The sequence below is a fragment of the Rhamphochromis longiceps genome, linkage group LG13 (assembly GCF_057381845.1).
Source record: "Rhamphochromis longiceps isolate RC_006_pf linkage group LG13, R_longiceps_female_GT1.1, whole genome shotgun sequence".
In the NCBI taxonomy this organism is placed as follows: domain Eukaryota; kingdom Metazoa; phylum Chordata; class Actinopteri; order Cichliformes; family Cichlidae; genus Rhamphochromis; species Rhamphochromis longiceps.
The window spans coordinates 27,855,505-27,869,698 of NC_140569.1; the positions used below are offsets into that span (position 1 = coordinate 27,855,505).

Consider the following 14,194-nt stretch of genomic DNA (forward strand, 5'->3'; position numbering starts at 1 on the left):
GCCTCACAGATTCAGGTTCATACCCTGGCTGGAGCCTTTCTGTGTGAAGTTTGCATCTTCTCCCTGTACATCCGTACTTTGGCTTCTTCCTACTGTCCAGCTGAGTTTACAGTGCTTTGAGATCCAGTGTTAATAAATAGATAAATACCAGTCCACTCCATGTATTTAAATGAAACACATATAGAACTTTCTCCCAAAACTGCAATGAGTTTTATTCTGTATCTGTTTTGTATATTGGTGGTATGGTTTGGCTCTGGGTTCAAACCTCTGTTTTCCTGTGCTTGGCTGTGTTTTTTTCTGGATGCTTTGCTTTCCTCCCACAGTCTAAATACATGCATGCTATGTTAGCATTAGTGGCTTTTGCTGGCTACCGATAACAAATTGATAACAAAATGGTGAACACACACTTGTTTGCTTTTCCATTAGAGGCGAACATTTAAACTCTATATGTTTCTGTGTCTGTATATTTGCGTCTTTGAAAGATGAAGAGGTCCTAACCCTGAGAGCAGCTATTTACCGTTTGTTGCTCCAAATCTACATCGATGAGGAAGACTTTGAAAGCGCCCTGCAGCTGCTGGCCAAAGCTATGAGAGACATGCCTCGCAGTAGACACCGGTTGTGAGTGAAATCATGAACATGAAGAGATGAGAGGAGCTTAAAAACATAGACATTTGACTCTTTGTTGTGTTAACCCAGGTCTCTGCTCAAATATGGTGTGCTGGTGAAAGCACGGCTGGGAGAGAACATACTGCCAGACATGCAGAAATTAGAAGATGAAGGGGAGCAGTGCCATTCGTTCATGTGGCATCAGGTGGCACTGTGTGCTGACACGGTAGCCAAACAACTGACTTGCCACCAGAAAGCCATCGTCTCTCTCACAGTAATATACCTCGAAATGGAAAACATAATGCATGCGGATGATTTATAAACTTTTCATATTAAAAAAAACTGTCATAAAGTGCATAATATTAATCCCTGTGTTTTGACTGTGCATGGAGGTAGTGCAATATTTGTAGCAATGGTTTTAGTACCATCATGTGGTGCTGACGTGCCATTACAACCCACTTCAAATACCTTTTTATATGGTGTGAAGAGTTCCATATGATCGGGCTTGAATTTTTCATGTTTATGATTTTTTTTTTTAACTTTTGTGTTTTTAATGTCATCTCTGAACAGAGCGCAGAGACTAAATGGCAGAAAGTCAGCATTCTGTTAAGTTTTGGACAGTGGCTGTACAATCACAACTTCCCCAAAGAGGATGCCAAACTTCAGGTTCAATGGGTAATAGATATCCTTCTACACATGGAACCTGGGAAGGCAGATGGAGTAGGTAGGACTCCCTGTCTCGTCTCGCTCATTGTATTATGTCAAACAAGTGTCACTGACTAGTTTTGCCAGTTCTGCTACTGTGCACTCTGAAAATCTCTGGGGGGGAAGGTAACACATTCTGAGAATTCCCCTGAGGTTCACATCTCAGGAGTGCTTTTCCACTTGGATTAAGTCTGCATGTGTGCGATTACACATTAGCACATGTGTCTGCATGCTTTTTTTTTTAACCATCCCTGATGTTTTACACTGTGTTAGGTTAACATCTGATCAGTCTGATCCTAAAATGAGCATTGCCACTGCTTATGTGTAATTGCTTCAACATTAAAGTCATGTGTTCCCCTGTGCAAACAAAACAAAAAAAACCCAGACTGGATCAGAGGAAAACAAACTGACCACTCGAGGAAACAGATTTGTCAAGATCCCACGTGGGTACCCACTGAGAATAAGATAGCACCGCTTTAAAGAGAGTTGTAAGAAGTCTTTATAGCCTCCTGCTGCGAGTACCATTAATATTCCCTCAGAGATAAACTGCCCTCTTCAATAAAACCTCTTTATTATTCTCTTAAGTTGTAACTGTGTTTCAGTCATTCTGATAGATTATCCTAGATATGTTTCTCGTTTAACATCTTTTATGTCTCTTTTTTCTCCAGAGGATGAATCTGTAGAGAGGGATTTGGGCCCTGTGAAAAGTGAGTACGTGCTCGGAGTCCAGGGGTTGTCATTTACACAAAATGTGTCCGGTCTAAAGGAAGTGCGTCGTCTGGACTACTTGATACAAGCACACACTCTGCTTGCCATCATGGAGGACAAGACTTCGCCTGAGCACCAACTTAACCTGCTCAGAGCCTACACTTTTGTGCTCCAGATATGGCAGGTAGTGCATCTTCAACTCCACTGCTCTTGACAACTTTGACAGCGGCTTCAGATGCAAATTGGGCTCAAGCTGAGTGCAGTATGTGCCATGACGTGTGCACCGTATTTCACTACAGGTTTCTATGGCAGCAGCGTGTGAGATTTCCAGGGAGACGGCAAAGAGTGAGGCACTCCAACCTCCTGCCTCTGCTGAATCCAAAAAAGGCAAAGACAAGGGCAAAGACAAAAAAGCCAAACAGGTAAGTTTCTCATATTTGTGCCTTTGCTTGCTTTGAAATTTAACTCAGTTACTTGACTTAATGTAAAGTTATGCCAGTTATGTTCATCCACTCTGCCTGTTTGATTTCACGTTTCACAAGTTACGTGTTGACTGCACACCGGTGTTAAAAACAAAAAGTTGATAGGTTTGTAGCTTGAACCTATTCGCTGGAACGTTGAAGACAATATAATTACACAGCAAAAGCATTGAACACCAAGTAGGCAAAGTTCTTCGTGTTACTCATGCATAAGGGAGGCCTGCCTGGAGTCAAGTGTCGTTCCACCACTTGACCTCCGTCAGACTCTCAGCCAGGTTCCCCATAGCACTCCTTTTATTGTGGTTACATGAATATGCATAGGGTCATTAACACATAACATCTTACATAGGTATACATGTGAACAAAGAATACTGAGTGTGTGTGTGTGTGTGTGTGTGTGTGTGTGTGTGTGTGTGTGTGTGTGTGTGTGTGGGGGGTCAGAGTGTGACCCCATAAATGACTTCCCTAAACCTGCTGGTCTGGAAGTCCAACAGTTCATCTAAACAAAAGGCACTTAGACTAAAACAGATATAGATACGTTTATCCTACCATAAGACAATAAGACAAGGTACGACCACTTCCCATGCTCCCAGGATGTAGGTGTGCATTCCAGTGTGGAATACACACCAAGCCTTTGCAGCCTGCTAAAGATCACACATCCTATCACTACACAATTGATTATACACCTCTAAGCATATATGGTTAAATATTTCTAAGCATAAATGACAATCAACAATACAAAACCTAACAAAAGTCAGTACTGTGTCTCATCTGTTTGACCAGCCTACATCTGCTGATGAAAGACCTAAAGCTGTTGTCTTGGATCAGACACCTCCTTCCACCACGAGGGACTGGGCCTCCTTTGTCTGTCCCGACCAGGCCAGGCAGATATTCAGAACCAGCAGCAACCCCCACTGTATCAACACTCACAGCATTACAAAGCAGGCAAGACTACAAACTTCTCTCATACATTTCTCTCTGCATTATAAGGTGTACCATCTGTGGTATTGTCTCAGACTTCACTTTTTATTTAGCAGAGGTTGTATCTCCCAGCTATATAGAATCAAAGACTTGGCTATATAAAAGCGAAGCGGTAACTTAAAGTCAGTGTTGCTGCAAAGTTTTGTTGACAAGAAAGCACACTTATTGATCTTTGGGGATCAAGTTAAGCTGTCAGAAGACGATAAAGCCCTGGTATTCTAAATGAAACATGTACTGTGATCCATTCATGGATCTACAGCCTCAGTGGGATGGCAATATGTAACAAGACTTCATCTAATTGGTTAGAAAAAGGAGCAAAGAGCCATTTTCTATTCTGATAAAACACTGAAAAGTCTTGATGTATACTTGTTAGTGAAAGTCTTTAAACCTTTATGTTTCTCTTTGTGTTTGGCTGTAGAAACAAAGCCTGTTTTATCTCAACCTGCTGGAAAGAGAACTGAACTCACTGTCACTCGGCCACCTGACCCTTCCTGCAGTGCATCTAGCTGAGACCATTGCTCATGAGCTTTTGGATATGACAAGCCTCTCTGACCTCTACAGGCTTAGGTAAAAACCAGGGTGACCTACACCTCACACTCAGGTCTTAGGTAGTCCTACTGTATATGAGAAGAATGTTGTTTAAAGCGTTTGAGGTTCAGAGGGTGGTACAAAAATCAGATAACTTGCTCAGTGATGAACTTTATTCACTAAATACAAGATAATATTCTCTTGGTAAAAAAAAAAAAAAGCTGCACTCAAAAAATATTTACGCCCAAATTGCTGACTTTAAATCACTGGATAACATGTAAATTTTCCGTGGAATTTTTGCTACATGAGTGCAATGTAAAACATCAAATTTCATTTGTTCAAATTAAATTGATAGTTTACTGGAATCGGGTTACATCAGATTTACTTTATTGGTATAGAGCAAGTTTACACCAAGCATTTTTTCCTATTAATTAAATATTTGAATAAATAAACCTTTGACTTTATCTATAAAGCTACGATTTACATCATGTTTAGTGTGCCTATCAATTTTTCAACATTCTGTCAGTTTACAGGTATTCAGGTAATGCTATATATTTTAAAAAAGTTGTATAAAGCTTTATGGCTAAAGGAGGCGCTGTGTGATGTCTCAGGGCTCATGAAACAGAATTGATTGGGTCAGAACATGTAGGATGGACTCAGCTACAGGGGAGCTTACTTTATCCTGATCTATGTTTAAAAGCGCTGCACGCCACCTTCTCTAACCACTTGTATCACTGTTAAGGTACAAGGTGTGATTGAAAAGTTCAGGGAACTGGTCAATAAATCTCCTGCTAAAATCTGATGAGATTTGTTGAAAAGGCTTCCAGTGCAGTTTTTGTTTTCAGATGACTTCTCAAAAGGCCCATTCTGACCACTATCACTGTGGAGCAGTTTCTCCAGTGAGAAAGAAATTCAATATAATAAATATCAGTTTCTCTTATAAATTTTATCATCTTCTTAAAAAGCAAATACACACAGTTTTTTGTTCATTTCCTGCTTGCCAAGTTTTCCACTTTCCCCACTTTTCTTCACTCACGACAGACTTCTACTGAGAGATCTTGAATGAAAAACTGGATAAATTTAAATCCGGTGAGCGTTTTCATTTTACCTATTAGGCTTGTTCCCAAAACTTTTGGATCATAGCTTGAAGATACGCAGTGATAAAATTGTGTGTGGCTCAATCAGTGAATACTTACTGTTTCCAAATATTAATAAATATTATGTCAGTTTTGTATACAGTAAGTGTGGCTGTTTCCAGCACACGTTTCATCTCATTTAAATTGTGTCCCAGAGTAAAATAATTACTTGACTTAACTGACTGACTGAGGAGCGTCAGCCTGCGGTCCCATAAGTTACTCCATCATTGAATGTCATGTTCCTCTTCCTGTTTTCACCTTATTAGAATTGCCAGAACCTGTGTTGAGCTGGGTTTGGAGGCACACTCACCATATCAGAAGAAGCTTCTGCCTCTGAGTGCAGTCCCAGAACGAGAACAAATGGGGTACGTGAACTGGGCTATAAAGATTTAATGTTTGTGCATCTTTAATAACCTATGATATCATATTCATGACTGCAGGTGCCGCAGAGCCGTAGTGCTTTCGCAGGAGAGGAGCAGCCTCCGCAAAGCTCGCAACCAGGTCAGCTTCTTCTCACAAAACAGATGCATCTGTGCTTATGGTTTACATGTTAAAGAAATTATACTTTAATTAGCATTCATTGTATTGCTTCTCAGAGGATGATTGACAACAGCCCCAGTAGTTGTGGTATTTAAATTAGTACTTTTATAATATAGCACAGAGTTATGGCAGATTAATATTGGATGTTTAAGATGATGATTTTTGTGGCTAGAATTATAAATAGTTATCACTTTTTTCCCATTCTTCCAACTCTGTTATTCTCTATAATCTCAGCTTGTTAATAATGTTGATTATGTAATCACAGCTGATAAACACTATAAGACTCTGATCCCAGCAGGACATGTAATGATTTTTACATGTTACATACATTTAGTTACGTAATGTTACATCCACATTAAATATTACACATACACTTGATGTGCTATGTGTAATGTGTAATTTTCTTCTTGATATCTCATGTGTATGCAACATGTTGTCAACTGAAAGCTTGAGAAAGAGTTTGATTCAGTTTATTAAAAAAAACGTTATCGTCTTATACTTTGGTGAATACTTTGGCAGAAAGGAGAGATGGGTGAGAGTGCGCCGGACATTTGGCTGGACAAAGCTGAGGTTTGCCTCAGTGTGGGACTCTATGAGTCAGCCAGACAACTCCTGGCTGAGGCCCACATGGTGTCTATGGTAAGGTTAGGAAGGAAATATTTGAAAATATTACCCTAAGCTTTATTTATCATTCTAACAAACATATTGCTGATCTACTCTTTGTCGCCACTATCAGAAAGAACATTTATTCTAATAGACTCAACTATGACAAGAAAATACCCTCAACTAACACGAGACACAGTATTCAAGCTATGAAGTTACTTTACATCCAGGATATTCTAAGTAAAGTATTTCACTACCCATTACCCTGCAGCATAGCCTAATATGCACTGGCACAACAATAAAACTACAGGCTACATGCTAACATGCTGGCACAAATCCATAAACTACTAAGGAGGACATAGAGAGGATTTTCTTTTAGTATTGAAGTTGATAGCAGTGTTTTTGGAAACCAGGCTAAATAACACTTCACAGAAAAATGATATTGACGCAGCAATTCTGCTGTACTGCCAGGGGTTAGCATGGGCCACAGCAATCTGGAACAATGCTGAAGCATTTAATAATAGCTTTTAATAATAGGTTATATATAAGTTTAAAAAATTCGCTGATCACAGATTTTCATCTTCAGAGGTTATGTTTTTTCTCATTGTGAAAGACTTGAAAACCCAATTAAAGTATAATAGTTTGTATTAGTTAGAGGTTGCATAAGAATGCTTGGCAGATGAGTGCAGGCTAAACTGGATAGTTTTCAATCTTCTGATGAAGTTCACAGTAATGCACTATGCTGGACTAGTGCAGGGCAGACTGTGGTGTTCATGGTCAGTGTTGGGTTACATCAAGAGTAGCAGTCATCAGTTTAAACAGCTCTGTCTCCTTTTATTTTGTTAAATTCAGTTAAAAAACTGCTGCATCTCTAATGTTTAGAGCAGCAGCAGTAAAGATCAACTGATAACTCAAAGAAGACAAATTTACTGGAGCTCACGATACATATTTTCACAAGTTTTATTTCAAAGTGATTTTAGGTTTGGACATTAGGTTTCCCCAACCTTCTAAATCCCACTGTAACACCTGGTTATGGCCTGTTGTACATTACCTTTGGCTGCCTGACATTTATCTCTAATATCACATCGACCGGGATTCTTCACTGCTGCCTCTATCTTTTAATCCTGTCTTTGAAAGAGTCGATCCCTTGTTAGAAGCAGTGGGCGTCTAACTTTATCATTAGATATTTGTCCCCTCATAGTTATAGTTATAGACTGCTTCACTGTTTTTCCCCTCTTGCCTCAGAAACTGAAGGCAGCTGATGGCAACGTGAATGTTCTACTTCTTTGAGTTGCTCAATTTAGGAGTCACTACAGTGGACTCAATCTCACCCTATCCCTGGCATCTTTGTCTGTCACACTAACCCTCAGCATGTCGTCCTTCCTCTTCCCTGGTGGCTCCATCATCTTCTAATTCCGCCTTGCCTGGTCGCTGCATGTTAACTAAAGGCTTAGGATCTTTCACTTCTTCTTTTTTCCGGTGCTATCATCTCTCTACTTCACCCTCTGTTGCTTTGTATGGTTGACAACAGGAATTTAAAAGGGTGCTCCAGGTGAGGCTCGAACTCACAACCTCGGCATTGCTCTACAGCGTACTGTCATATAAGTACCGCGCGCTAACCGATTGCGCCACTGGAGCCTGTGCTATGTTGCAATTCAAGTATCATCTTAATTGTGTAACACGTAATAAGATTACTGAAATTTGCTGCAGAAAGATGTATTCTGATTACAGTTTGGAAATGATATGTGGTCTTTAACACTATACAAACTGAATTACAAAAATTATGATGATGTCTAGACTAGAATTACTTCAGAGCCAAATTGCATTTGGTTGCTTTGACTCTTCTATAATTGATTTAATTTCTGATTCAAACTGTTTCTGTTGAGGTGCTTGGAGACCAAAGTGTTATATCAAGAAGTTTGATCTATCTGGCCAGTTTGGCTTGTAAAGAGCAGAACTATGCCCAGGCTCTGACTCTGCTGGACAAAGCCCAAACCCTGGGTGGGGATGAGGACTTCTGGTACCAGCTTACCCTTACCAAAGTCACAGCTGTGGTAGGCCAGAGAGACAACGATTTTCAAACAAAGGTATCGAATTACAACCTTCTGATAAGTCTTTGCACAGTGTTGTGTTTGTAGAAATTTTCCCTCAAGGCTTTTTTTTTTCTTTTATAGGTTGATCAGACTATAAAACAAGGCTGTAGAGCTCTGAAGCTAGTACTTGAGCAGCGGGTAAACCAAGCCCCAGCGCTCACATTCTTGATCACCTCATTAGAGATGAGGTAAACATGAAGCTTTCTACTTAGATGTTAATAGTGTTTGGTTTTTCTTAGTTAAGCTGACTATATTATAAATGTTTGTTGTTTTCTTAAGATTTGTTTTCATTTCTGAACTTTACTTTTGATCTTAAGTGAAAATGAAACACTCACACTCAATGAATATTTTAGATCAATTTTATATTTAACCACAGTTGAATATTTTTATAAATATCTTATACAGCTTTGAATAGTGCTAAGCATTAAAGAAGTGATTTGAGTACTCAGAGTAGAAAAGCACTATATAATTAACAGTTTATTTACCATTTATCTACCATTTGCAGATATATCTGGAACACACTGATGCTTTGTCCCAAACAACTATTGTATTGTTTTAAGTCTAAGGTTTATTTAGCTGTATAATATATATTGTATTTTTAAGTACTGTTTAAGCCATTTACAGAATGTCGCAATGTGCCTTCACTACAGACTTTGGCTTAAACTTTAAGAAATAAGATCTACTTTGCATGTTGGAAACTATTCTAGTTGCTTTACATGATGTGCATTCAGTGTAATTCATTTGAACATCTGTTTCAAATTATGTTATAAATGTTTAAAGAAACTGACAACACTGATTATGTAGCAATGTCTACATCAATTATGTATTTGATGTAATCTTTATCTAACTCAGTGTGATGTGTTGCTTTTCAGAGGAGCCTTGGAATGTATACGTGCCATTGGTAGTGGGGAACCTATGGAGACACTCCACACTGAGGCTTTCCAGAGGCTAATGACTGCCTGTGATACACTCAGAGAGAGCGCCAGTGGCTTTACTAAACTCGGCTATAGACAACAGGCAGCAGAGGCACATGGAGAATGTGCGCATGGTTTGAGGTTAGTCAACAGTTACACCAGGCCTAAATTGAACAGTATTTAAAATTGGAACAGTTTTAAACCATGCTATGTGCAGTATGGAAGTGCAGTTTTCACTACAGCAAATTAAAGTGTAACTCTGTTTCCCCGTGCTTGTTTTCATTCAGTCTTGTTTTCTCACACAGACAAACTTTTGCCCAAATCCAGCTGGTACACTCTCTCCCTGCGCACACTCAAATAGTTTTCTACTTGGGTACTGTTCAAAACTATGTGTCTTTCTAAAAATCCAAAACAAAAGAAAAGAATTTGGTGGTGACAATGCAGTACAGTGGTGTAATCGTTAGCACTGTGACTAACAATCAAGAAGGTTCTGAGTTCAGCTCCACCATCAGGTCTGATTTGGAGTTTGCATGTTTTCTCTGGGTACTCTAGCTTCTTCCTACATGTCCAAAGACATGTGGTTAAGTGATGATTCAAAATTGCCTATGTGAATTTCAGCCCTATGACAGACTGGTGACTTGTCCAGGGTGTACCTTACCTCTTGCCCTGTAATAACTGGGATAGGCTCCAGCTCCCCCCCTCCACGACCCTGATAAGTGGATGGATGGACTTTAATGTTTTAAATTTTTGATAAAAAATATTTATAGTTTTGAAGGTTATAAGAATAACAAACAATAAAGAAGAAAATAATCATAAGAAGTGTATCATAAAATGGAATCACGTGAGGCCCATTATTGTTGGACCATTTTTTGTAGTTTTGCCTCTGTACACTGCTGCAGTGTATTTTAAATCAAACTACAAAGATGTGATTGAAATGGGGACTTTCAGCTTTAATTCAAGTAATGCTTGTGGGTTCTAGACTTCAGTCACTGACTTCATCCAAGTATTTTCATCCAAGTATTAAATACAAACCAACAAACAGAGGCTAAACAAAAACTGTCTTTATTCAACAAATGAAATGCTCTAACTGTAGGTGCATTTTCCATCCATTAGAGTGTACAATGCTGCAGCTGCTGATTGGTAGTTAAAGTTTATGTTGAAAAAAGCATACACCCGAATTTGTTTTATTTAAGAAGCCCTTCAGGAGCTGCAAGTGTGATCCCACACAGAGTTAGACTCATTACCGAGTGGGAGGATGTAGGGGACAGATTGGAATTACACCTTTTTTTTCTGTCTTGGTGTGCTTTTTATCTTCTACTATCATTCGTTTTTTATCCTATTACAACTATTACAGAATCCTAGCCAATCATACTACTGAAAGAGAGTCGAAACAGAGCTTCCTGATGAATGGGCTCTCTCAGCTGCAGCTTGCTGTCACGGTGCAGGAACATGCAGTACAGAATGCTGAGAGTCTGCTCCCCCCACAGGAAGAGGTAAATCTGTCATCTGTCATTGTCATGATGTTTTCTGCAAAAAACATTGTGAGCTTTTTAATCTCTTACATGTTCTTAGAAACTTCTTTTCCTATCTGTGCTTTCAGCCAGTCACAGAAAGTCTGCTCATGTTTGAAGCAGCAGAAAATAAGGCTGAAAAAGGACTTTGAGCAGCTGTGATAGTACATTTGTTTGGTTATAACAGTCAGAGTTTAACAGCCAAGCACTCTGGCTGAGATTGTTGTGCAGATGGTGAAGTTCTTTCAATTTTTGTTTTTATTTAGAGAAGTTTTGAGCTTATTTGGAATGAGGAAGGGAATTTACTCTGGAACATCTAAGTAACAGGCTTTGTTTGTGCTCTTTGCTTGACCGAATCACAATAAAGCTTGTATTACTGTGTCACTGTCATATTCTGGGCTTCCTTGTTGTATGATAGCTAATTATTAGTGTATCTATGTTTTCTTTATATACCTCCATATTCATTCATGTAAATCTTCTTAAGTAGTTCACAGTTAAACATAATCATTTTTTAACCTGCTACTGGGCCTCAGTGTAGCCCTCACACTCTCATACAGATGAAGTTATATGAGGGCTTCAGGGGCAGAGATGAACTGGCATAACGATGGATGCAGCTCTGATAGAATCACAAAAGAGAGATCGATCCAACAGTTCCCACACCTGCCACAAATCCTTGTTCAATTCGTTTTTTGATTAAATCTGCTATGGATGTTTGACTTAGCTGTTGGAGGCTGAAAGCTATGCCGTAGCACTGTGCTTTCAGTAGGTGGTGCTGCTGCCCAATACTGGATGAGTTTTGCCACCCTACATTGAAAATAGTTGTAACCTCTGAAGTCATGCTCATTTATTCATATTTATAATCTGGGTACACCCGTTTTTTAATTCTGTGCTATTTAAATCTGGGTTTTCACCTTCAAACTGCTGCCCGAGTTTCTTGATATCCACATCTCAGAATATCTGATCCAACTTTGTATCTAGGATCTTCTCTGAACTCATCAGCACAGCCCACTCGTATACCCAAACAGACCAGAGAGAATATTTGTCAGCTGATACGTGGAAATGAAACACTAATTGCATTAAGGCTAATTTACATCATGGAGCCCTTCTCTAAAAAGCTGTCATCTATTTAACACTGTCTGTCAAGCTGGATTTAAGAAGTTAGTGTTCTTGTGTGAACACAGCATGTGATGTCACTAGGTTGTTTGGAGTTTTATCTTAAAAACCATAGACTGCCCACTTACGCTTACTATAACACTTTCTTGAAGTATAACATTTCTTGAGTTCTGCCTCATACACAACAACATATAAAGAATATGTTTGTGTATGTTAGAGTTCTGTTATAATCTGCTTCTTGTATTTGTATCATGTGTATTTACACTGGTGCTGTTTTCATCCCTGCCAGAGACATGGACTGTCACTGGCAGCCGCGCGGAGGCTGCTTGGCCTGCGGCTGGCCCTGGTTGAATTCTGCCTGTCCATGCTAGAGGAGCGCTGTGCCGAGGAGACGCTGCAGGCTTTGGCCTGCGAGAAGATGACCTTAGCTGAAATAGCACTGGAGGAATATTCACGCTGCACACCTGAGCCTAACTCCAAAGAAGAGGTTAGACTGCAAACACTTTGACATCGTGGTACAAATGTGAGATCTTTTTGTTGGATTCAGATGTAGTCGATCATGCCTAGCACAACACAGACCCCTCATTTGACATGAGTTGATATGATACATTTTTAGATTCTGCTATACACCGGCGTTCTGCATTCTACACATTTGAATTATTATTATAGCTTTATTTTATTCCTTCTTTTTTTTTTTTTTTTTTTTTACAATATAATAATACAAAACAGTAGACTCACAGTCATGTAGGAATCTTAGCCTCAGTTATAATAATAAACCTTTACAGGATGGTTATGTTAAAACTTTTTTTTTACAAACTAACAAAGATAACAACTGGAAACATTTCCTGTAGATTTTTATTTATTTAAATGTGTATTCTTTCAATGTTATTTAATCTAAAAGTATTTGGGCACAAATACTTTCCATGCCCAGTGGAACATTATCAGTCAGTTGATTGGCCTCCCCAGAGCCCAGACTTCAAAATTATTTTTGAAGCAGTGTGGGATTATCTCGACAGAGAACAGAACAAGAAGCAGACAACATCCAAAGAAGAGCTTTGAATGTCCTTCAGGAAGCCTGGAGAACTATTGCTTAAGACTATTTAAAGAAATGACAGGAAAGCTGCCAAAGAGATTTCAGGCTAAGTTTAAAAATGAAGGTGGTCATACCAAATATTCACAAGCTCATTACAGGATTTCCATGTATGTTTGCATGTATCTGTAACAAAGCACAACAAAACAAGGCTTGACTTAAAACTTTGCCACCATACTGCAGTTTAGCTGAAATGATCTTTTCTAAGAAAATACTCTTAGAATCTAAAACATATTTTAAGGATAGAAAATAAACCAGCTATTAAATAAATGAAAAACACCCCATCCTCCTATAAACCCTTAGTTCATTTGTCATGTTTCCTATGTACAGTTTTTAAGACAGTTGATTATGTCCAAGATCCATTTTTTCCTAATGTTTCCTTAAAATTTAGTTCAGAGGTGTGTGCAGGTTAGCTGCCACTTGGGGGTGCTAACATGCAAAGTACTAGGAGCCATCGTGTGTGCACTGTTATGAGAGTCGTCTGTGGGATTTCTAGTAATGCAATGTGCAAGAGATGTTTGAATAGCTGCCAGCGTTCATGGGCTGGTATGCACTTACTCCTCTCTGCTGTAGAATGCTCCTCAGGTGAGAGAGAGCCTCATATTGCACTCAGTACTAGCATGTATTTCTTCTGTTAAGATCCACATTTACAAAGGCTGCTCTTAGCCTCAACTCTGTTGACAACTACTTTAGAGTTGTATCCATTCTCAGTGTCCTGTCTGACAGTTGATGCATGCTTGGAAAGTCCAATAAGACGTTAGCAACTGCATCATCCAGAAGTCTGAAGTGGAAATTATTAATTTAATATCGATCATTTAAATTATGAGTCTGAGAGCTCGCAGTTCTACTAGCATGACAAATACTATCAACCTTTGCCCTTCTATCAGACAGTGTGTGTTATTTTTGTAAAATCCCAGTTCTTTGTTTCCGATCTTTCTGTCTTATCTTCTTTTGCTTTTCTCTTCATCACTTTCTCCACATATAGGAAATTATTTTTTGAGAAATACACACATTTTGTAGCTAGAGTACTTCATGTTGCCTCCACACAGGCCGATTCTGCCTCTTCTTAGCGGCTTTCATAAAATCTTTTCCCATTACAAGAGAAAAGCAGATCAACTCAAATTTGATCAGCTAAAAACAGATCAAACCTGGGCTTGCATTTGCTTCCAAAGCAAATTTCTCTACAG

At 39.0% G+C, this 14,194-nt stretch overlaps 1 protein-coding gene and 1 non-coding gene across 2 annotated transcripts in view; one reads left to right on the forward strand and one right to left on the reverse strand.

The window, feature by feature from the left end:
• Positions 1-14,194, forward strand: part of cfap46 (cilia and flagella associated protein 46) — a 76,439-nt gene that overhangs the window by 38,995 nt on the left and 23,250 nt on the right. Inside the window, exons 26-40 of the mRNA XM_085428865.1 lie at positions 483-618; positions 697-880; positions 1,177-1,330; positions 1,980-2,203; positions 2,319-2,441; positions 3,282-3,443; positions 3,898-4,046; positions 5,410-5,508; positions 5,584-5,644; positions 6,203-6,322; positions 8,173-8,373; positions 8,461-8,567; positions 9,252-9,434; positions 10,648-10,786; positions 12,207-12,404. Of these exons, the coding sequence (XP_085284991.1) occupies positions 483-618; positions 697-880; positions 1,177-1,330; positions 1,980-2,203; positions 2,319-2,441; positions 3,282-3,443; positions 3,898-4,046; positions 5,410-5,508; positions 5,584-5,644; positions 6,203-6,322; positions 8,173-8,373; positions 8,461-8,567; positions 9,252-9,434; positions 10,648-10,786; positions 12,207-12,404 (2,240 nt within the window). The remainder of the gene's footprint in view (positions 1-482; positions 619-696; positions 881-1,176; positions 1,331-1,979; positions 2,204-2,318; positions 2,442-3,281; positions 3,444-3,897; positions 4,047-5,409; positions 5,509-5,583; positions 5,645-6,202; positions 6,323-8,172; positions 8,374-8,460; positions 8,568-9,251; positions 9,435-10,647; positions 10,787-12,206; positions 12,405-14,194) is intronic.
• On the reverse strand, positions 7,831-7,924 carry trnai-uau (transfer RNA isoleucine (anticodon UAU)). Its single transcript has 2 exons — positions 7,887-7,924; positions 7,831-7,866 (listed from the first exon to the last, which is right to left on the reverse strand). It is a non-coding gene; the product is annotated as a tRNA-Ile (tRNA).